General features: G+C 37.9%; 2 protein-coding genes across 19 annotated transcripts in view; one reads left to right on the plus strand and one right to left on the minus strand.

Moving 5' to 3' along the window:
- The window catches only part of map7d3 (MAP7 domain containing 3), a 41,066-nt gene extending 39,060 nt beyond the window's left edge, over window positions 1-2,006 (plus strand). For all 17 annotated transcript variants that reach the window (XM_057849470.1, XM_057849471.1, XM_057849475.1 and 14 more), the window contains one exon: window positions 481-2,006. In XM_057849470.1, coding sequence (XP_057705453.1) covers window positions 481-488 — 8 coding nt within the window. In that variant the 3' untranslated portion in view covers window positions 489-2,006. The remainder of the gene's footprint in view (window positions 1-480) is intronic.
- On the minus strand, window positions 2,003-23,975 carry fhl1a (four and a half LIM domains 1a). Of its 2 annotated transcripts, none has more exons than XM_057849492.1 (6): window positions 23,874-23,975; window positions 8,082-8,263; window positions 7,205-7,382; window positions 6,951-7,120; window positions 2,632-2,818; window positions 2,003-2,453 (listed from the first exon to the last, which is right to left on the minus strand). In XM_057849492.1, exons 2-6 carry the CDS (start codon window positions 8,235-8,237, stop codon window positions 2,302-2,304), a joined length of 843 nt encoding a protein of 280 aa, XP_057705475.1. In that variant the 5' UTR covers window positions 8,238-8,263; window positions 23,874-23,975; the 3' UTR covers window positions 2,003-2,301. The 2 variants fall into 2 exon arrangements, with proteins under 2 accessions (XP_057705475.1, XP_057705474.1); XM_057849491.1 differs by lacking the exon at window positions 23,874-23,975 and adding an exon at window positions 16,472-17,059.
- Between the last annotated feature and the right edge of the window lie 973 nt (window positions 23,976-24,948).

Raw genomic sequence — 24,948 nt, forward strand, 5'->3', positions numbered from 1 at the left:
TTATTATTTGTGTTTATTTGTACTTTAGTAATGAATTTAAGTCTTCCAAAATTTGATTTTTTTTTGCGAATTAATAAGCGTGAACACAAATATAATTGCTAGATTATTTTAAAAATAAATAAATAAATAAATAAAAGGGAAAAAAAATTTTTTAGAATAGTCGACTAATCGTTAAAAAAGTCTGCTGACTAATTGGGAGAAAAACAGGTATATTGGAAACCTTTAATTATTTTCGGACTAAAACTTTTTAATGATACAGACGAAAACATTTTGATTAATTGTCGACTAAAACTAGACCAAATATGAACACATTTTGAAATGACTAAGACCAATACGTATTTTTGTCCAAAAGACTTGAAACGAAAACTAAAGGGCTGCCAAAAACACTGATCAGCAATAAAAAACAAAAAACTCAAATGAATCCATAAAATTAATGTATCGTACAGTCCTAATGGTCTCTCATCATCATGTCTCTTGCAGAAATTTGATGCTGCGTCCAGCCGGCGCAGAGAAGCGTCTTCGCTGTTGCAGTCCTCAACTTCCTGAGCACCATTTCATAGGTTCCTAACGGTTCCCTCTCCCCATCAATTCCAAGGAGGGAGAGCAAGGTGAACTGTAAAGACCTCACCCCAAGTGCTAAGTGTCTCATCTTCAAGATGAAGAAAGCTTCAGGGAAATGTTCCTTCTTCTCTCGTCAGGTCTTCTTTTTCTCCCTTTTGTTTTCTACGTACTATCCAAGATGTTTTATAAACGCGTGTTTTGTGTGTGTCAGCGGTGCGCTGTTGTAATTTATTAATTTTGGCTTATTTGTTGTTTAGATGTCATTTTCTCGTATCTCGGGGATTTTTGGCACTTGGCTCTTCTAAATTTACTTGACCGACAGCTGTTGTTTTTCAGCGTCTGACTGTTATGGCCTTACCTGTTCTTTTTTTCTTCCACAACTCAAAATGAGCACGAGTTTCTAATGCAAACACACAGTTCTCACTAGTAAAATAATTCTGTGCACAAGTAGGATGTCAACTAAATATTTAAAAAAGACTATTCACTTCCTGGCTTTTCCCTGTGTTGCAATCTGATTTTTGGCCACAAGAGAGCGTAGCAGGCATGTTTAAATTCCCGAAACAACTCATGGTTGTTTTTGATATTCAGGGCTTAGTATGTTTTGTTGAATTTTGTACATTTGTATATGGAGCTTGAATTTGCTAACAATTTCGTTGTAGTTTGTCAGTTTGTTTCTTTTAACGAAAAAGAAAAAAAAAATAACGTAAAATTCCGGAAACTTCTGTTCTTTTAAGTCATGAAATCCCCCTTACTGTCTTTTGTCTTCTTTTCACATGCTAGCTGCTCCATTTGAAAGAAAGCAAAATGCATTTAAGCAACTTAATATTTAATATAACAAATGGCTGTTTATATAAGAATATACAGTTCTACATATATTTAAGTGTTTGTATTATAAAACAGTGTTAGGCCAATGAAGCCACGATGAGGGCCGAGTAGCAACTCAAAGCGACCGCGGGTTTGCGCCTTCAATATTTTTTCCTGCAGTTAAAATGTTGAATTCTTCGAGGATGTCCATTTACTGCCTTGTTATTTGTTGGCGTTCATACCCTCTCGCCAACTAAACGTAAGGACCAGAGAGAGCTTTAAGAATGTCAAACTTTTGTCCGTAAATTTTGATGCGTTTTAAACTTTTAACCTGCCCGTAAAGCACTCAAGAGCACCGCCTGCTGGACAGAAGCTGCTATCGCAGTCCACTTTAGTTGTTAGCATTTGGTCACGACATAGCGCTGTGCCTTAGACGGAGGGTTAGTTTGTAAAGTTACTGTTAACTAAAATAGTGTTTCCTTACCTTGGCCTCTGACAATCAAACCTTTGCTAACAAGTTTTTAAAAATCCTGCCCCACTACCATCATATGTCCACAAATAATATTTGTACTGTAAATATATTATTCAAGTGTTCTGAAATTATACAAACTGTTAATAAAGTCTCGCAAAACTAGACTTGAGATTGCCACCATCTTTATTCTTTCTCATGCATTTCTTCACTTCCAAAGTTTGAATACATTGGCTGCTTAAATTTCAGCTTGAAGCACTACAATTTGTAATCACTCACCCAAAACAAATCAAAAAACAAAAAGCTTATAGCATGTTAAGCAGATATGAAGAACACGTTGAAGTTACCTCATATAAAATGTACTTTGCATGTTATGTTAATATGTGGTTTCTTAGCTGTTTTCTACCCTCTGATGTGACTTTTAATTACTTTTTACAGAGGGTTGTAATGACACTTTAAAAGCGATCTCACAGCTTAGCGCAGTTGGGGCAGTAGATGTGATCGCCGGTGATGACAAAGCGCTTGTTGGCCAGGGACAGGCAGCACTTCTTGCAGTTGAAGCAATACTCATGCCAGGAGAAGCCCTCATAGTGGACCACATTGGTACCGTGGCCGAACCCTGTGAACATCACGAGAGGTAGTTACAGGATCAAATTGCTGGAGGTACTGATGAAAGTATCATATCTTGATTTTTGCTACCTTTAACAGCGATAGACATCCAATCCATTTGGCAACCCTCCCAGTCCAAATGGATTGGATGCTTATCGCTGTTTGGCTACGCTCTGTTACCATCTGACCTGTGATGGGGTTTTTGCACCCATGGCACTTCTTGGCCACGTCGCTGCGGTAGCAGTCCACGCAGTAAAAGGCATTCTCGTGGGCCGTGAAGCGAGAGCCGCTCAGCTGCTTGCGGCAGGTGCGGCAAACAAAACACTCACTGTGCCATGGCTGCTCCTGGTAACTTATCCCTCCAGATGTGATGGGCTGGAAAAATCACTTTATGTCAGGCCATTTTAAAATGTATCACTTATAAGGCTGGGCAAGTGGCCAAAATTATTTATTTTTTTAAATGTTATATAATCTGATCTTCATCCTTTGTTTTTTAAAATCACCGTATTAAAGAATTTGCAATGAAAACAACTAGAGAATAAAACTTTTTTCACATTTGAAATAACTTTTAATAAAATGTCATGTATGGCGGAAAACACCTCTTTAAAATAAACTGCTGTATTTTAAGCCAAGAGAATTGTTGTGTTTGATAGAACAATATATCTGCATGCTGCCATAGCAGATACATGGCCCATTAAGCCCCCGAACTATTTTTAATTTGTCCGTTTTACCCTGGAAACCCCCGTTTACAGACGTCGCGCAACCGCTTTTGTTTTAACCCAGCCATAAAAAGGTAAGTAACTATATTTATTATTCAAAATGTCTGTCATTTTTAGCTTACAGTCATTAATTGATGTCTAATATTAAAACTGCTTTTTAAAATATGCGAGTGAATATTTGTTTACTTTCAAACAAATTACGTCACAATAAAGAAAAAGGTGTCTGTAAATAAGTCACGGATATCTACCTCATAACTATCGCTTAATTGTATTTTTTTTTTGTTTCCGTCACATTTTCCCCAATATTTTAGATGATAATTAGTCGATCCAAACAAAAATTGGGGAAAAAAAACATTTAAAAGGGTAAATACATGAATAAGAAAATCTCGACCACTCCTTGATGTCTGCGTTTTCTGCATCGCGAACCGTTACATGACCATGTTTCACCCATAAAATCCCCCCAAGATCCGGCTGTGGCCATTCACAAATACTCTTCACACTCGTTGATACATGCTACATGGAGTTTTTGGATCGAAAAGAGGTAAGTACGCGATATCTCGTTAAAATCGTGGCGTCTTTATTACAGTGCCCTCCATAATTATTGGCACCGCTGGTTAAGATGTGTTTTTTAGCTTCTAATAATTTTTTTTAAATTCAAATAATATGGGACCTTAATGGAAAAAAAGAGAAATCCAACCTTCAATACAAGTGCATTTATTCAGTGGGGAAAAAACTCCCACATAAAGAAATAATTATTTGACATCAAATAACGTGTGCCACAATTATTAGCACCCCTGGTATTAATACTTTGTACAACCTCCTTTTGCCAACAAAACAAGGTCTGGGGACTGAGATGGCCATGGGAGCAGCTTGATTTTGTGTCTGGTGAACCATTTCTGTGTAGATTTGGCCATATGTTTAGGGTCATTGTCTTGCTGAAAGACCCAGTGACGACCCATCTTCAGCTTTTGGGCAGAGGGCAACAGATTTTGATTTAAAATGTCCTGGTATTTCAAAGCATGCATGATGACATGCACCCTAACAAGGTTCCCAGGGCCTTTGGAAGCGAAACAGCCCCACAGCATCACTGAACCTGACTTCACAGGGTATGAGGTGCTTTTCAGCATGCGCATCTTTTGTGGCACGCCAGACCCACTTAGAGTGTTTGTTGCCAAAAAGCTCAATCTTGGTCTCATCTGACCAAAGCACACGGTCCCAGGCTTCAACTGGGACTGTGTGCTTTGGTCAGATGCACGATCATGAATTCTTTGAAATACCAGGACATTTTAAATCATTGAAGGTTGGATTTTTCTCTTTTTTCCATTAAGGTCCCACATTATTTGAATTAAAAAAAAATATATTAGAAGCTAAAAAACACATCTTAACCAGGGGTGCCAATAATTATGGAGGGCACTGTATGCTCTCTTGTGCTTTCACCTGTTTTTGCTGTTTAAAATTTTATTTATTTTTTAAAAATGTCCTCCTGTTAAACATTTTTCTTCCCCCAGAAAATGGAGATTTTAAGCTTTCCAATGATGTATCACACATGCATTTAGGACAATTTTGAGTTCGGCCAAATTGGGGGTCTCAGAGCTGAACTTCAAGTCACCTGAGTGTTTTCCACCATATACACACAATAAAACACTTCTTACGGTCAATATTTGAAACAGCAGACCCAAAATGACAAACATAATAAATAAAAAAACAAAATGTAGAAAAATATTCAACAGCGCAAGGTATATATGACTAAAGATTAGACCTTCGCCTAACCACCCAAATTGAGAGCATGCCATATCTCTGACCTTTTCTCATCATATCACCAGCCCTGCAAATTTGAGTTATATAGGCTACTCCATCATTGCAAAATTGCTTTTTTGACCTCTGAAAATGGACTGGATTAGCCCAAAATTTAATCACCTTTTCTGCTTCATTATATGGGACTTTGCCTGCAAAGGCCCAAATAGTGATTATTATTATTATAAATATATTCAGTTTGTTTTAATTCTGCAACGATTAATTGATTAAATTGAGTAATTCGATTAGAAAAAAGCTTCGAATCAAATTTTGCTGCATTGAGTATTCGCTTAGAGTGGCGTTGTGATGTTTTGAAAGTGTTAACATATAGGTTTATTTATTTGGGTGGATAGACTGCCCTCTAGAGGCAACATTGAATATGACAACTCAGTTAACTTCAATCCAGCTGCTCCCGGTTTAGACTAAATTGAGGTAAGTTTTTGTTTTTAGCGTATATTTTTTCATGCATTTGTAACTTAGTATATAAGTATATTTAGTCGTTTTTTGTTGGAATGTGTTTTTGAACGATTTGTTAAGAGCATTGTTAGAAAAAAGTTGGCATTTTATAGCGTTTAAGCTAGTGGACTTTTGCTACGCAAGTTAGCCAGTTGTTCTTTTGTACTTGGATTCAGGTGTATTTTATAATACCGTTTTAGGCTAGGATCAGTTATTTTAATTCATTTTTAAATGAAAGCGCAATTCTGTATAGTTTAAACTTTGAAGAAACGCTGAGAAATTTTATTTTGTCTTCGCATTTAAATGGTCTTTTGAAAGTGCTCTCCTAGAATTTATTCTGCAACGCATTAAATGTTCCAAATCAGATTACCTGATTATTTTAAAAATCATTTTCCTTGGACCTGATTGGGTTGCAGTGGTGCTATGTGCAGAAGCACTGACAATAACATGCTGTAGTAGAGGAGGATTGTTTGTCAGCAAAGAACATATGTCTATGAGTGCTGTTCTTTTTTTGCCTTTGAATGTTTCAGTGGACATTCATTGTTTTGTTTAATGCCATGATTCTAATTTTAGCGCCTTCGATTGAATATGAGCATTAGCTATTTTTTTCTCCATGGACAAAGGAATACGAAGTATAAATTTTTTTTTTGGTGTGTGTGTTAAGTTTTACAATTTAGCGCAACACGTATGCAATAAACTATCAGTTTGGTCACAGCTAGGCAAAGTTGGGTCAGTAAATGTTCGCTATCAGCTATCAGGTTGCTTTTACACCACATTTGAGCAATTAAGTGTCAACTCTGGTCACTGAAATTGCCCTACATTTTTTAAAATCTCCATTTTAAAATCGCCCGGGTCTACTAACCATAAACGGATTTTAAAGCCCCCCCCCGGTGGCCGAAAAGTGTGATTGCATGTAACTGACTTTCTTATACATATAAAAGTTGTAAAGCAATAAAACTGCAGCAAACATGAATGAAATGAACAAAAAAAATTTTTTTATAATGGGTCATAATTAGTTTATCAATCAAAAAAGTTGCTTCAATTAAAAAAAAAGAAATCAAAGACAAATAGCTTTCACACGCATTTTTTTTTTTTTTTTTTTTAGTTTTAAATTTATTTTTGCATTCAAACATTTTTTTGGGATTGAAGCGACTTTTTTTGGGGGAAAATATTTATTTTGATTGAAGCAACTTTTTTTTGATTGAATAACAAAGGCACAAATCTGCCTCCATATGGCTTCGCCCAGGGGATACAATTTTTGATTGGGGTAACTACATTTGCACGACACGGGCGGGCGTACCATATTCAATGGATGACAATCTTGGCGAAAAGTATTGCCTAAGCAGCCCGATTTAGAATTCCCCTCTAGAATGATGGGAAACAAAAAACGCTCATTGTCAACTTATTATTATTAATATTCTTGTAAGTAAATTTTATTGCTGACACTGCGTGTAGGGTTCATCAACGTGTTGTGCCCCCCCTCCCCCAAAAGTCAAACCCCGCCTATGCTACTAACTTGTTCACCTAACTGGCCATACCTGCTTGCAGTGGAAGCATTTCTTGGCAAACTTCTTTTCGTGGCACGCAGTGCAGTAGATGTCATCGCCCTTGGTCAGAAAGCTCTGCGTGCGGATTGGCTGCTTGCACTCGAAGCAGGTGAAGCACTCCTCGTGCCACACCTTGTTTTTGTACTCCACATTCTTGGAGCCTGCCACACAAATTGGTTTGACTATTTCTGCGTACCCCTAAATCGGCCTGGAGCTAGTAGACAAAAGCACAACGCGCATCTTACCTGGCAGGACCACCTTGTAGCAGCCTTGGCAGCGATTGCCATCAGCGCACGAGTTGCACTTGCCGCACATGATCTTGCCGTCGTCGCGGGCGCAGAAGGGCTCGCTGGCTAGCGCCTTGTAACACCTGGCGCAGCGGAAGCAATCCTCATGCCAGTGGCGGCTCTTGTGGTGCAGCTCCTGCACCCCAAAATTAAAAAATATCAAGTGCTGGCAATTAAGCAATAGTATATGTACGTGAGCACTTTTATTCCCCTGATGTTACTTTTAAAATTGCCTCTCATGTTTACATTTACAAAAAAATCATGTCCAGCAAAGGATTACAACACACCCTAAACACTCAAAATCAGCAAATAAACACTTGAACTCATATGTATATGTAAATAAAAAATGTTAAGTTGACGAGAATTTTAAAATTTTGACAAACGAAGACAAAACTGAAAAAGTTCAAAAATTTATAAGCCTGGCATCCCGCCAGGCTTATAAACCTTTGTGTGAAACCCTGAAAAACCTCACTAAACCCAAAAAACCTTCATACTTACAAAAAACTCAAGACCTCTCACACCCACTATAAAAAAAGAATCACACGTATATAGGCCTATAGTCAAAAATACTTCTTAAAAATTCACAAGAGAACCCTAACACCTCCAAAAACTCAATTTTACAAAAGGAACCCCCCCCAAAACAGGCACCCAAAAACCCACATACACAAAAAATCGTCACTCCCAAAACACACAAACTCAAACTAAAAACACCCAAAACACTTACCAGAAAATAACTCCCCACTCCACAGGAACATATCCTAGACTTATTTACTCTCTGATAAACTCACATCAAAAAGCTCTCACACTCACAAGAAAATTGCCAAGCACGGGTCACCTTAGAGTCGGCGCCGATAGGTTTCCTGCATTCGGCGCAGGTATTGGCGCAGATTTTGTCGAAGCACTTGGTGCACACAGGCTTGTCGTCCTTCCTAACGTACTTCTTGCCATGCAAGTTGTCGCGGCAGTAGAAGCAGTCGAAGCGCTCTGTCATGGTGGACGTCAGGTAGCTCCTGGGACCTGCAGGAAAAGGACGGAACGGCGTCTTAAAAAAAGAAAAGAAAAAAAAAAAAGCACAACAAAGCAGGGAACAAACAAGTTTTCAGACTTTTTAGAGTTTCCCAAAATGAGAGTAGGGCAGAAGTGAGATTGAGTCACAGTTCTGCGGTTCAGGGTTATTATCAGCATGGATTATCGGCAATTCCATCGCAGGAATGCAGAGGGTCTGATCTGGAAAAGTGCGGTCATCGCTTATCAGGGAAAAACATGAATGATGGACTGAGTTAATTTCATTGTAAAACAATACAGCTGGAATTATGCGCTAAGGTTCAAAGGTCACCACATTTGGGCTTGGGAAGCATAACGACATGTACAAATATTTGGGAGGCCAGTTGAAAGACGATCTCTTACATATGTACAGTATGTGTGTGTGAGCATGCCAGTGTTTTCAAGTGTGTCATTGTAAATCTTTTGTTCGTGTTTTTTTTTTTTATTATTTCTGTGTACATATGTATGTTCGTTTGAGTTTTACTTTACTTTTTTTTGTTTGTTTGTTTGTTTGGCATGGTGAATGAGGTAGAAAACAAAGTTATTGTGTGGTCAATGTAAAACCAGTTCATTTTTAAAGCAAGTCTGGTTTGTCCATCATCATCAATGGCAGCCAATTAGTTAATTGTGAATATTCTCCCATTTCTGTACATTATTTTTTGAATGAAAAAAAAAAAAAAAAAACAATTGCAGTTGAAGAACAGCATAATTTATCCCTCGTTTTTCGCGGTTCGTGGGGACCAGAACCTGCCGCGAAGTGAAAAACCACCAAGTAGCCCCCCCCACGCCCCCCCCCCCCAAAATGAAATAATTTGTGTGTGTGTGTGTGTGTGTGTTCTCAATGTATTTATTCAGATTTAGCATTGGAAAGAGATACATATACAGTGCCTTGCAAAAGTATTCGGCCCCGTTGAACCTTGCAACCTTTCGCCACATTTCAGGCTTCAAACATAAAGATATAAAATTTTAATTTTTTGTCAAGAATCAACAACAAGTGGGACACAATCGTGAAGTGGAACAAAATTTATTGGATAATTTAACAAATAAAAAACTGAAAAGTGGGGCGTGCAATATTATTCGGCCCCCTTGCGTTAATACTTTGTAGCGCCACCCTTTGCTCCAATTACAGCTGCAAGTCGCTTGGGGTATGTTTCTATCAGTTTTGCACATCGAGAGACTGACATTCTTGCCCATTCTTCCTTGCAAAACAGCTCTAGCTCAGTGAGGTTGGATGGAGAGTGTTTGTGAACAGCAGTCTTCAGCTCTTTCCACAGATTCTCGATTGGATTCAGGTCTGGACTTTGACTTGGCCATTCTAACACCTGGATACATTTATTTTTGAACCATTCCATTGTAGATTTGGCTTTATGTTTTGGATCATTGTCCTGTTGGAAGATAAATCTCCGTCCCAGTCTCAGGTCTTGTGCAGATACCAACAGGCTTTCTTCCAGAATGTTCCTGTATTTGGCTGCATCCATCTTCCCGTCAATTTTAACCATCTTCCCTGTCCCTGCTGAAGAAAAGCAGGCCCAAACCATGATGCTGCCACCACCATGTTTGACAGTGGGGATGGTGTGTTCAGGGTGATGAGCTGTGTTGCTTTTACGCCAAACATATCGTTTTGCATTGTGGCCAAAAAGTTCAATTTTGGTTTCATCTGACCAGAGCACCTTCTTCCACATGTTTGGTGTGTCTCCCAGGTGGCTTGTGGCAAACTTTAAACGAGACTTTTTATGGATATCTTTGAGAAATGGCTTTCTTCTTGCCACTCTTCCATAAAGGCCAGATTTGTGCAGTGTACGACTGATTGTTGTCCTATGGACAGACTCTCCCACCTCAGCTGTAGATCTCTGCAGTTCATCCAGAGTGATCATGGGCCTCTTGGCTGCATCTCTGATCAGTTTTCTCCTTGTTTGAGAAGAAAGTTTGGAAGGACGGCCGGGTCTTGGTAGATTTGCTGTGGTCTGATGCTCCTTCCATTTCAATATGATGGCTTGCACAGTGCTCCTTGAGATGTTTAAAGCTTGGGAAATCTTTTTGTATCCAAATCCGGCTTTAAACTTCTCCACAACAGTATCTCGGACCTGCCTGGTGTGTTCCTTGGTTTTCATAATGCTCTCTGCACTTTAAACAGAACCCTGAGACTATCACAGAGCAGGTGCATTTATACGGAGACTTGATTACACACATTTGGGTTCTATTTATCATCATCGGTCATTTAGGACAACATTGGATCATTCAGAGATCCTCACTGAACTTCTGGAGTGAGTTTGCTGCACTGAAAGTAAAGGGGCCGAATAACATTGCACGCCCCACTTTTCAGTTTTTTATTTGTTAAAAAAGTTGAAATTATCCAATAAATGTTGTTCCACTTCACGATTGTGTCCCACTTGTTGTTGATTCTTGACAAAAAAATTCAATTTCATATCTTTATGTTTGAAGCCTGAAATGTGGCGAAAGGTTGCAAGATTCAAGGGGGCCGAATACTTTTGCAAGGCACTGTAAGAGATGTTTTTTCCACTTTTTTCCCAAAGTATAATGGAAAAAAAAACCATATATATAAGGGCTGTCAAAATTATCGCGTTAACGCGCGGTAATTAATTTTTTAAATTAATCACGTTAAAATATTTGACGCAATTAACGCACATGTCCCGCTCAGAAAGTATTCTGCCTTTTGGTAAGTTTTACAGCAAGGCTTTTTGTGCTGTCCAACAGCGAACTCTTGTGGTCGCTTTGCGACATGGTTTATTGTTTTCAGTCCAGTTCAATATGGCTGCACGACGTCTCGGGCTGATAATGCTGTGCTTGTATGATCCTTGGACAAGATTTGTCTATAAGTATGGTTGTTGTAAAGAATGTACATATTATGTTAGTAAGCGAAATGTTATATTTTTTGTATGAGACGCTTTTTGTTTATGTTAAGTGAACCTGTATAGCGTGCTAAGCTAATGTTGTTGCTAATGCAATGCTTGTGTACTTTTTTTTTTTGTAGTTTTACGACTGTCTAAAGAGGACAATGGTTTGAGGCCATTTTATTATTAAATCAGATGAAAAAGGAAGAAGTCTAATTATTAAGGCGTCGTTCACTAGCTGTCTAGCTTTGGAAAAAGTAGACGCTTCGGAGTGAGGACAGCATAGACAGATTTAAATGACAGTAGAGTGAAATGCCCACTACAGTCCTTATGTACCGTATGTTGAATGTATATATCCACCTTGTGTCTTATCTTTCCATTCCAACAATTTATTTTAGAGAATATATATATATATATATATAATTTACAGAAAAATATGGCATATTTTATAGATGGTTTGAATTGCGATTAATTGCGATTAATTACGATTAATTAATTTTTAAGCTGTAATTAACTCGATTAAAAATTTTAATCGTTTGACAGCCCTAATATATATATATGTATATATATATATATATATATATATATATATATATATATGTATTTTTTTAAATTAAATTTTTATTTCCCACCGAAGTATTTTTAAACAAGAAAAAAACTAAAAAATGCTTTGTTTCATTAAATGCTTCATTGAGTGAGTGCACTCAAATCCGCTCAAGCTGCTCACTTACACACAATGAGTTGCCACAGCAACTGTTTAACAAGTTAAACGATGATTTACGGATGCGGCGCTTTGAAGTTTGCTTCTCGCGCAAGATCAAACAATAAATGTCTGTCAATCATTGTTAACTTTAATAAGCAATTCCAGTGCACTTCCTGACCAAAAAAAAGCAATGAGAGAGAGGGAGAGGGGGACTACGCGATCGGCTTGGGACAGCTCATCTGTACATATATTTTTTTTAATTGAAAAAAAATCTGCGATGGCCTGAGGGCGTGAAGTAGCGAGGGATCACTGTTTTCTCTTTTTTTTAGTTTGAATTTAACTAAAAATATTTTTTTAAAAAACAAAAAAAATATATATATATTCTTTAGTTCTTCCACAGGGCTCGATAAGCCAGGCGAGCCGCTAGGCTTTTTATTTGTTCTGTGTTAACATTGTTTATTTTTTTTATAGGCTATCTATTTTATCATCATTATTATTATTATTATTATTTTTTTTTTTTTAAAGGGTGGGCAGCTGTTGGGGTTCTCTACTACCAGGATTTGCAAGCTTACGTGTGGAAATCCTTTATTCTAATTTCTGTGGTCCTTGTTCGCCAGTCACTGCCAGCCCTCTCAGTTCAAATGGATTTAATGCCTATTGTGTATGTGTGTGTGTTGAATTCTTTCAATGCATAGCTGTGTGTCAGGGATGAAGCAGATGCCGTTGCCATCATCACACAGCATCTTTTCTAAACTCCGACTTCTATTTGAGGCCCACTAAGCCCAGTCTGACTATTGTGCCCTCCCGTTGGGGACGCGTCCACTTGCTTGACTTTCATCTTTGTTCCCAAATGTGACAGCTGAGCAACAACGCTATCAGATGAGCGACAGCACTTGCTGGTGTGAGTCACACCAGAACACAACAGCAACAGTAAAGGCTGAAGGTATTACATGTCCCCAGTGTTTTCCTGACTTATGGCGATAGACCAGGAATGTTCCAAAGCATGGGAGTTGACCTTTGGGATTAAAAAAAAAAAAAAAAAAAATGTAACTGCCTCCCCACTATCATTGGATCCTTTTATTTTTGACAAATGTTGAGCTAATCACCCTGCCAAATATTTTGAGTGTCGCCGTGGCCTTTGACCGATCTGCTCATCCCTCAGTTCAAGTGGACTACATTTCCATGCTTGTTGAGATAACACATGATATGAAATCACAAATATGTGACAATTTTAGAAGCGGAGACTCGCTTGATTAAAACATCAGAATGCACAAAACTCAAAATAATTTAAATAAATCTCGAATGCGAGTGCTTGCTACTCAGCAGTTGGGCAAAATAGAACGGAAGCTATTCGAAAGATTAATGTTAGCTAAATAAGTAAATATTTGTCTCTTAACATTCATACAACTCAATGTTGTAACTCTGAAACCCGTCTTGGTCTTAAGAACTTATTTTATTGGTCGTAGTTCTGTCTCGTTTTTAGAATAGCCACCAGATTAAAATTGGGATTTTTTGTCAAAAGCAGCACTTACAATTGTTAATTACCGTATTTTTCGGACTATAAGTCGTAGTTTTTTTTCATAGTTTGGCTGGGGGTGCGACTTATACTCTGGAGTGATTTATGTGTGAAATTATTAACACATTATTATATCATTTCACATGTTATTTTGGTGTTTTGGAGTGACACTGATGGTTTGCTAAACTTGTTAGCATGTTCTTTATGCTATAGTTATCTGAATAACTCTTTATAGCTCTGTTACGTTAACATACCGACCACGTTCGCATTTTTTGTTCATGCATCATGTAACACTATCATACTGTACACTCATTCAGCATGTTGTTCTCTATTGTATTTTTATTTTAAATTGCCTTTCAAGATAACATATTTGTTCTATGGCTTTGATTTTATCAAGTAAATTTCCCCCCAAAATGCGACTTATACTGCGGTGCGAGTTATGTTTTTTTCCTCTTCGATGGGCATTTTATGGCTGGTGCGACTTATACCCCTTGCGACTTGTAGTTCGAAAAACGCGGTAATGTGATTTTAATGAAAAACATTTTTTTTCTGTGTGTAATAAACATTCTACTACAGCTGAAAATGACTGAGACCTTAATGTAACCCCGCCCCCACCACCACTATTTTTAAATTTCTTCCTATTATCATTTTTTATGGTTTTGGTCTCAGCTTTTCTTGATCATGGCTCCCAAAATTCTTCATCTAGTCTAGATATCTGCGTGTTTTGGTCTCAGATAGCCTGGTCTTCAACACAGCACTAACACCACTATTGTAACATTGGCTAGGTTCATACTGCAGGTCTTAATGCACAATTCCAATTTTTTGTCATACTGTTTTTTTGGCGTGCCCGCTCAGACTGCCTTTGTCCATTGAGCCCGTTCAAGTATGCGCACTAATTGGCAGACTGACACGTGCTGAGCAAATTGACCCGCATGCGCAGAAACATCAAAACAAATGGCTACACATGCTGGCTGTACGTCATTCCAGGTTGATCATCGTTCCATATAGAAGACACAAATAACAGACATTAATAATCCCTATTTAGTCTTATATTCAAAGTGTATATGGATTGATAGAACGCATGCACACACTGTGCGTGCATGATGCACTCACATAAGCCTTAGGGTTTGTATGTGTGCATCAGTTTGCCCGGACTCGGCCGTAAGCAATACTGAAATACTGTGGTCACGTCCGCCTCCTGCGTAAAAGCCGAGTTCAAGCTAGACACTAATGCACAGCTACATTGCTGCCGTCCTGCCTGCAGCGTTCCGTCTTTTCTGACGTAATTGTTGCATTAATTCCGATTTAAGAGACTTGATAGTTCAGACCACCAGCACATTTCTGGAAAAATGTGGCCCAGATTGGTTGTAAACCACATACGAAAGTGACCCAGATCGGATTTGAAATGGTCCACTTCAATGCGACTTGTCCCGTTCAGACCGTCAAGTTAATGCCTCACTCCAGTCAGAAAACCACGAAAAAATAGGTTTCGTGCATTAAGACCTGTGATCTGAACCTAGCCATTAAGACTTCTTTGGGGGTAAAAAGATAGACATCCTGAGCATTGACGCTTATCTGCCAGCATTTATACAAAATGCACATTTTGGCTCAATTTTTCTTCTCACCCATTTCAGACATTAAATTGTGGATTGCAGAAAACTTCCATCAAGGAAATAAAACAAAAAAGCACTGATTATCCTGAAACAATGACATGAATTAGGTGTCCTCCAGGGCTCAATTTTAGGTCCACTTCCTATTTTAGAAATCATGAAAAAAAAGGAATTTCATACTTGAAGAAATCAAATAAAAAAATAAAGTCTAACCTAAACGTAAAGGAACAGTTTGTTTCACCCCAAAAGCAAAGTCAACAGTTTAACTCAGCATTCGCATGAAATGAACGTCGTGGATGCACATAAATATTCATTCACATCCACCCGTTCTGTAACTAAATCGTGTTTACAAGCACGCCATGCTGTAAATGTTTGTCTCTCTGCATGTCACTATTATGACACTTTTAAAGGAGTTTTACTGGACAACTGCAATTGCATTGGTACACTTTAAAGTAGAGATGTCCCGATCGATCGGTCCGATCACGTCATTTTCAAATTATCGGAATCGGCAGAAAAATATCGGCCATGCCTTTTTTTAATATATATGTATATATATATATATATATATATATATATATATATATTTAATAATATTATTACTATATTAATATATTAATTTTTTTTTTTTTTAATTAAATCGTTTTCTAATTGTATTTGACGTTACAGACTTAATATGTTACACTCATCCAGAGTCTTTAGTTTAGGCTTAAGGTAGGGTTATAAAATTTATCCCGATTAAAAAAAAAAAGTATCACGTTAAAATATTTAACGCAATTAATGTATGCGCTGCACGATCCACTCACGCATTGTCGCGCTCAATCTGTAATGACGCCGTTTTACCTATATAGAGAGATAAAAGGTGGCGTAAAATGAGTAGAGTGAATTATGGCAGCCTTTGCGCCTTTTTTTAATTGGCTAAAGCCTTACAATCCCTCTTCCCACAATTAGAAATATCATGGGAAGCAATGTGGGGAAGCAAGGTAGCAACACCTTATGTTATTTCCCAACGCAGAGAAGATATATCAATTGGTAGCACTACGCACCGTCATGGTTCCACTTCCCATCATGCATTTGGGCATGGCTCCAGTATCATTTACTGAAAGCTCAACAAATACACTAGATGGCGATATTTAGTCACAATATATAAAATCACAAGTCTTTCTATCCGTTGATCCCTCTCACAGAAAGAATGTTAATAATGTAAATGCCATCTTGAGGATTTATTGTCATAATAAACAAATACAGTACTGTATGTTGAATGTATATATTCGTCCGAGTTTTATTCATTTTTTTCTTAATGCATTGCCAAAATGTATATGATCGGGAAAAATTATCGGGAATGATTGGAATTGAATCGGGAGCAAAAAAAAGCAATCGGATCGGGAAATATCGGGATCGGCAGATACTCAAACTAAAACGATCGGGATCGGATCGGAAGCAAAAAAAAAACATGATCGGAACAACCCTACTTTAAAGCAATTCGATTGTTCGTCGGCATACCTGAGTGCCTGAAGAAAGTCATGATTCTTGTATTGGCGGGCAAAATCAGAAGTCAAAACAAAAGACTGAGGAAACCACAAGAAGAGTGGGAACCTCCATGCACTATATGAGTTCTAGGGGTCTGTTTATACACCCCCTTGAGCACACGCATCCCCAATCCAAATCCAGCCTTCAGCTCCTTTTTAGGTTTTGGAGAATACACAAGGTAGATTAGGTGATGGAGATTGGATTTCACTCCTGTCCAATCACATTTTAAAAATAGGATTTAAAAAAAAAATTAGGTTCTGAATGATGGCAGACCTCCGAGGACAACAGATACTCCCAAAGCTGCCCGCCATTAAAGGTTTTGTTGCAACTCGTCATGATGACTCATAAGGGGATAAAGGGGTTTATTACTTTTCTTTTACTATTTTGGTTGTATTAAGGTTAAAATGAAAAATTTATGGGTGGGCAATAATATATCTGTAGTCATAATATTTGAGTTTTCATCTTTTATTTGGATTTATTTTCTATTTTTTGTTGTATATTTGGTTTCAGTTGACATATTTTGACTATATTTGTTTAATTGATGTGATTTTTTTTTTTTTTTTTTGAAAACATTTATTTCTGGTTTAGTTTGTTATTTTTTTAATATATTTTATGATTATATTTTGACTTTACTTTTGATTCATTTTCAGAGTTTACAGGCAATTTTGGATGTACCAATACTGTATATTATTTTATTTCATATTTTTTGTTCAAATCTTACTTATTTATTAGGCAACAATGTCTGCAAATAGGAAACATAACTCTTTGAACTCATATGTGCTATTTTACTTGAGACAGAACAATGAAATTTTTTATTTCAAAGTTTAAAAATAACTTTTGGGACTCCCCCCCCCCCCCCCCCCAAAACTTTTATTAATTATTTTATTTATTTTTATTTATTCAAAAATTTTATTTTTTTTTATATTCTTTTAGTATTTTTTTTGTCTTGACTTTTTTGTTCATTTACACATTTAAGTTATCCTTTTGTTTTTTGTTAAAATATTTTAATTTTTCGTTCACATTTTATTTTTTTTTTAAATCTTCAAACTCATAATTACTATTTGACTTCAGAGTTCAGACCTATAAAGGTTTATTTAAAAAATATATTTTCGGTCATGTTATATTCATTTCCTTCATTTTGTAGATAACATAAGCTCTTTGTTTACTGATTGCTTACATGAAGCTGAGATTTCAAGTTCACTTTTTAGTCACGTACTCTTTTCCATTTCCTGTGTTTTACACACTAACTGCAAAAGAAGGAAAATAGTGCATGAAAAATGTGTGTCTGCCTCCTCCAAATCGTGTTAGTGTGTGGACAGACAGCTCTGTATTATCACTAAATGGTGCAAATGACTCACACAGGCTCGTTTGTGTAGTAAAGGTCATTAAAGGTTAGCAGTCTGTAAATGCGCACACACATTTAAGATAAAAGCCCTTGAGGTCTAATTTAGTCACGCCTGCTTCTGTGACAGCCAACTGGAAGCTTGAGAACACATGTTGATGTTATTTGCCTTCATGCTTGCACAGTTAAGTAAGCTGTGGCAGTGAGGGGGTCAAACATTGTAGTCATAATTGAAAAATTGGGACCAAGTTCATCGTTCTAAAAATGATTGAGTTCATAGTTATTTTCAACTTAAAATGGAAGAAAATATATTTGTTGTTGTAATATTTGCAAGTGACATCAGAACTGTAGTAAAAATCCTAACTCAAAGTTGTGCCACAGTTTTTATTCATAAAAGCCTTGAGACTTTTAGGTAGAAGCTTTTATTGAGAAGCTAACATAAAAATGGTATATTATAGTAATAATGGTTTAGTCTTTAAAGCACATTTCTGATGTTTTGTTATCTTCTTTTACAAGGTACTCCACAATTCTAGTCATTAAAATAATAAGTTGAACACACTCAGATTTTCCTCCAGAAAACCTGCAAAGCCTGGTAGTAGAACAGCTCACTGGCCGACCACCATGTTTTTGAAAAAATAATGAAAAATAAAATAGATAAAAATAAAACTGTTGACGTGAATTTATTGAAATATTGTAACAATACTTAATGCACCATATGGTAACTTTTCAGTTATGGTTGATTTTAGCGACGCTGGTGGACAAAACCGGTAGTGTTTTGCCTTAAACTGCGTTTCCCATGAGGAGTAGAGGTAAGATCTTAAGCCCGAACCCGACCCGAATTCCGGGTCGGGCCCAAAATGTCAATTCTTTACGTTCGGGTTGGTTCAGGCCGGACTTCTCTCTCGCTAACTTCTTAAAAATAAATATGTATTTATATATGTATACTAAAACGATGTATGGTTGTTAAACTAAGGAATACTTGTTATAAAATAAATAAGTTGGATAAAACAGAGAAGGCGCTGAATGGTAATTGCAAACAGGAGCCGCAGAGCCAGAGCATGCCTGTGCACGTAAACGCTGTGGCCCCGCCCTCTTTTTAATCTTCCCCACCCGCCCTTGGCACCCTACGCGAGTCCGAATCCTGATATTTTAATTTCGATATGGAGCAGCAAGAAGTAAAAAAACAAACTAAAGATGGGGGAATTGAAAAGGCAAACATGCACCGGTAGGAGTGGAGTATGGTTAGGCTTCCAATTGGTTGTTGAAGATGATATACAGAAACCTGTGTCGACATCACTAAATGTAAACGAATGAGGCGCTTTGGTCTCATACGAGAAATATAACAAACTTTTCCAGCGTTATTTCCTTGTGTAAATGCATTTATAATTATCATAAAAATATGTAGACTATTTAAACATTGAGAAAACATACAAATAAATAAATACATGTCAAATTCACTATCAGCATGACAGAACAGACACACAAATATAAAAGATATAAATGTTTATTGAATATGCATCTTAAAGTCTTGTTTAGCTGGGAGAATTTCTTACAAAAGACAGGATTTAATTTGTTATCATTATGCACAGGCATCGTCACAAATGTGATCACACAAAACGCAACCAGTCCCTACTCCCTTTTTCCAAGCAGTGCTCTGTCCAGGTCTGAATGACGCATCGCATCCCTGCATTTCCTCCTTCTCCTGAGTCCTCACAGATAAAAAATAAAATTTTGTTTTTTTTTTCCGGGCTCGCGCCTACAAATAAAACATAAAATTTCAGGGGGTTTCAAGCTCAGGCCTGCAAACCAAGTTAATTGATCGGGCTCGGGACGGTTCTGGCTTTTATACCCGCGGGCCGGGTCGGGTAGGGCTGGTTTTTAGGCACGATCTTACCTCTAATGAGGACTGGCACTGAGTTTCCCATGAGGACCAGCGCACACCCGCACAGTGTTGTAAAATCAATTAATCAAAAATCAATCTCCCGGTCGCCTGCAGATGGATTAAACAACATTACTGTTTCCAGCGGCTGTGTGATGGATGAATAGTAATAAGGTAATAAATCCAGTTGTTGGCTAATCAATAGCATATGACAGTTAGCAACTGTGTGGCTTAGTGTGGCTAAGGTGGCGTCATGTGAGCGACGGAAAGCCGGGCCAATATTTATTCTGTATATCCTGGTACCCCCCCTTTGCCTTTTTTGTTGCTCTGCCATCTTTGCAGAATTCGCGCGAAACTAATTGCTGAAAGGGGGAAGTGACGTATGCCGTAAAGCAGTCCGCACATTTGTAGTTTTTTTGTGTGTGTGTCAGGGTTCCTACCACCCTCCTCAAAGTTAGTGCCGGTGAAACCGATACAGAGCCCTTCAAGATATAAAAGAGGTGTCATTCAACTAGTTGTCAGTCGACATATTACCACAAAAGACACATTAACACAAAACATATTACCACAAAAGTTACTTAGTGTTGCTTTAAACGTTGAGCTTTACAAAAAGGCACACTGTTGAATTACAATAAACAAACAAAAATACAATTTAATGGCAGAGCTGAGACAGGTTTGTTCACATTTCGACCATAAAATGCGGTTAAAATATGTATACTTTTTATACTTTCTTTTGTAGCACTGTTTTAGGCTGTTGAGTTGAGGGGGTGGCAAGAAAAGCCTGGCGGCACACCAGGCAATTAAAGGACTTGGGGAAACCCTGAGACTACTGTTCTACCATTACAAGGTAGTACAATCTAGTGGGGATGCTCATAACGCTGCTCAAGTGCATCATTGTTTGTTTCCCCTTTATGCATGCTTCCCATTTAGTTGATGCGTGTGCTGTTGGACTGTGATTCATGGGTGGAAAGTAACAAATTACATTTAGTCACAATACTGTAACTGAATAGTTTTCTTGTGTGACTAGTCATTTTTTGACTACAATGTAAGAAAATAATAATACTGGGAGGAAAAAAGATGTCAGCAGCTCAGTACGGAGCGTCTATTTGATTGGGTCTGCTAACTGCAGCGCAAGACAGCAAGAAATAGTAGAATAGAAACCCTATCATGTCAAGAAAGGTTATTTTGGGTGGGTTTTTTTTAATATATTGGATAGCCTGTGGCTGCTAACGATTGACAGTGTATGCTATATTTAGACAGTGACGTCGCCATCGTGACGCAGAAATGGGACATACAGACGCGCCCTTGCATACAAACCATGTTATTTCTGCTTGTTTTTTCCGGTAATCTTTCAAAATAAGAACATGCCGATCAAACACTGCTGCTATGTAAATTGTAGAAATGACTCTAGACCAGACATGTCCAAAGTCCGGCCCGGGGGCCAAATGTGGCCCTTGGTCAAATTTCATCCGGCCCTCAGCCTCTGTCATAAAATCAATAATGTCTGGCCCACACACAGACTTAATAAATTGCTGGCATATGAAGTAGCTTACACACTAAATAGCCCACTAAAGGCAGCAGCAGTCTAAGCAACATTACCCCGTGTGACCCTTTACTCCCAATTTTCTAAAATGGCGACAATCAACAAAAAAAAGAAAGTTAAATGCGATGGCCGACGCTTTAAGGATAGGTGGAAATTGGACTATTTCTTGCTAAAATACGCAACAACTGTGTCTGTCATTTGCAAAGAGACAGTTGCTGTTTTTAAGAGTTCAATGTGAGGCGATATTACCAAACAAGACACACTGACATGTACGACAAGATTACAGGGAAGAGGCGCAGCGAGAAATTGAAGCAACTTGAAGCTACTTTAATTTCACAGCAGCAGTATTTCGCAAGAGCCCGAGAGTCAAAAGAGAACGCCACAGAGGCTAGTTGCGAGATTGTTGAAATTATTAATTTAAAAAAAATAATAATAAAGCAAATGTGACACACAGAATGGCTTGCTACAATTTGCCTAAATATATTGTTCTACTTAAAGGACGTCAGCCAAGGTCGGCCCCCCACATTTTAACCACACCAAATCTGGCCCCCTTTGCAAAAAGTTTGGACACCCCTGCTCTAGACATTACGACATATGAAGGATGTTTTCTTCATACATTTCCCGAAACCAAAAACTCGGAGGAAAAAAATATGAAGACTGGATCAACTTGCGTGGACGTCCAAAAGACCAGTTTAACATCAGCAAGGTGAAGAAATTCACATTTCATATGCAGTAAACATTTTGTTGGGGACCATTGTCCTTCAGAGGACAAAGAGGTAAGCCATTTTGATATTTGTACATATTTTTTAGTGGCGTTTTGCCGTTCTGCTTCTGTCTGACAATGAATGACCTTCATCAAATTAAAATGGTATCTTATTGCGACCATTGTTTTTTCTGTTGTAAGAAATACAAACTTTAGTAAGGAGAAAGTGTAAATAAATTATGTTAAATAAATTAAATTAAATTAAATTAATTATCCAAATTATATTAATTTGGATGTAGTATTTGCGATCGCTACACATAAAAAAAGCTATGTAAATTACTCCCTAGAACGTTCAGAGACGTAAGACAACCAGAGTATATAATATATAATAAAGACAGGGCATGAGGTGGTAAAGGATAGATTGTTGAAACAGGAGAATGTCGTTGTCAGTGGCATAAGGCATTGCACACAGAAAAAAGGTCTCGATGAAAAAGCTACCTCTGGATCCGATTGGCTCTTTTTCCCTTCTTTTTCAGCCCCCGACACTCAAGCCATCCCTTGAATTTAACTTTTGTATGTTCTTCCACATTTACCAGTGAATTTGGCACAAGGGACATCATTTCCTGACAGAATTGGTAGGTTTAGCTCAGTCAACATCTTATTCGTACACTATTTCCATGCATTTACTATTAGGAACAAACGGGAGTTTGATCCGCCTAGCAACAATTGCTAACGTAATGAATATTAATGAGCAAAAGTGACGTGTTGCTTGCGGTGCGCCATTGAACGGACATCTGGTGTCCAGGCAGGGCGGTTCGCATGCGCACATTGACGCGAGTCGAGTCTCTCGTCTGACTCATCAGCTACACACGCTGGGAGAACTCCGTGCTGTCCGTGAAATAAATAAAATCAGTATTGTTGGAAACGGATGACGCTACACAAGCACTTTATTGGGCTTGTTGTTAACACTTATGTAAAAAATCTGACGTGAGTAGATTGTTTTCCTCTTGGAGATGCCTGTGTTGCAGCCTGGCTTTTTTTTTTTACATAGAGGTTTGACAGTTGCCGCCATATTTTCAGGATCCTAGCACCATTCCGCCTCTGATTTTTAAACCGGAACGGCGTTCCATACCATTCCAGCCCACTTTCACCCCTGCCTTCACAGACACACAAAACAGTAAGTACATTTTAAATGACCTGCTTTTTTACTTTGTATATATTTTTACACCAGCACTTTTACAATTTCACCAATGAAACAGTACTTTTACTTGAGTAGACTTTTTAAGTGCTATTTTCACCCCTCTTTTGGTTGGCAGTCACTGTTGTTTTTTCACCTACAAATGTGCCCTATATACAGTGTGTTCCTCATTGTAGTTTAACTATGCAAAATCAACTCATTGTTACCCCACTTAACCCGTTCACAAAACCTTTAAGAAACCAAAATACTGTACAGCGTTTTCAGTTCATGTTCTTCCAAAATATGATCTAATTCATGAATGTATAAACATTCTCTTTTCCAGCGGTGGGAGCACAACGTGTGAGTGAAATGTTTTATGATTTCAATAAGGAGGGTGATGTCATTGAAGAGAGGAAGCTTGACATCATACCTTTGCTTTGGAAGGGGCCCAAACTCAGAACACACGGCAGCAAAACTACAGTGCAGTGTTGTACTCTCTTACGCAAACCATTGACGGCAAATCCATTAAGACTGGAAGGGCTGGCATTCGCGGCCAGGCTCTTTCAGTTCAAATGGATTTGATGTCTAAAAAGGATTAACATTACTTCAAACTGTTTCCAAACTCCATAAATAAGCAAAGTAAGCCAATGGCATCATAATAAAGATAAAAGAGTCTAACAAAAGGTCATTGTGTCATCAGCACATTTTTAGCATCACATAAGTAGACTCACCTTCAAGAATGAGAATGCGAGTGAGGGTGGCGTCCGCCGGGTTGTCGGCTGAGCTGGGAAATGCTCTCGCCCCTTAAAAGCTGCGGGCTGGTCCAGAGGGAGGAACGAACAAAAAAAAAAAAAAGTGGAGGACAGAAGCCAAACCTCCGTAAGTGCTTGCAAACAATGACCTCAAGCAGGAATTTGGAGGCTAAAAATGAAGACAAGATCACCCTAAGGTGACTTTTTAACATGAAAACTAGTATAAAATGTACTTCTTAACTCATCTGCAAGTAAGTTAAACCCATCAAAAAAGTTTATTTATGATATGTGACTTTACTTTTCAAAAGTTAAACTGAGGTTTTGGATAATCGAAACTAGAGAGGGCAGACCTCTGCCAGAAATTCCTTTACTGACCTCTGTGACCTTTGATCTCATTACTTTAAAATGTAATTCCCTCTTCCATTTCATATTAAAAACATACCCTTCTGTGGTTGGTTCCCTCCTAGTGTGTTCCTGTGATTGCCCATTGATTTCACCTGTTTTGCCTGTTCCTAGTGTATCCACGAACCTGCATCCTTCTGTGTCACCCATCTGTTCCTCATCTCATTACCCCTTGTCTCTGTGTGTATATAAGCTCCCAGTTTCTTTTCACTCCTTGTTGCGTCATTGTCAATGTCAAAGTCGATATCCTGTCCAAGCCCTCGAGTACTAGTCCCCCAGATAAAGTAAGTTTTGTTTGAACATGACCTTTTTGATCACCAGTGCTTTTGGTTGTACTTTGTGTTTTTGTTAGTTATTATCAAAACAATTTTTGAGTTCACCGCCACCTGCCTTGCCGCGTTTTCTTTCCCTGCCTTTGGGTCCACACCACCAGCCTGCCCGCGTATCCCTGACACCTTCAAATTTGATAACAATCCCTTTATTCGTTCTTATCTTGAACAAAAACATACAAACAGAACCGAATACATAACCTCTGCCTTCCGTAGGTAATGAAGAAGAACAAAAAGTCGATTTTCGCCTTTTTTACAGATTCTTTTATTCTCTTAAGGAGCAGGACAACAACACACAATTTGGGAATAAAAAGAAAGTCATA

The sequence above is a fragment of the Corythoichthys intestinalis genome, chromosome 11 (assembly GCF_030265065.1).
Source record: "Corythoichthys intestinalis isolate RoL2023-P3 chromosome 11, ASM3026506v1, whole genome shotgun sequence".
In the NCBI taxonomy this organism is placed as follows: domain Eukaryota; kingdom Metazoa; phylum Chordata; class Actinopteri; order Syngnathiformes; family Syngnathidae; genus Corythoichthys; species Corythoichthys intestinalis.

Coding starts and splice junctions, on each gene's coding strand:
- fhl1a (XM_057849491.1), bottom strand. CDS start 16,493: ATGACTTTCTTCAGGCACTCAG. Junction 8,264..16,471: donor GACTTTCTTCAGGCACTCAG/GTATGCCGACGA, acceptor CTTTTCCTGCAG/GTCCCAGGAGCTACCTGACG. Junction 2,454..2,631: donor GTGCAAAAACCCCATCACAG/GTCAGATGGTAA, acceptor TGATGTTCACAG/GGTTCGGCCACGGTACCAAT.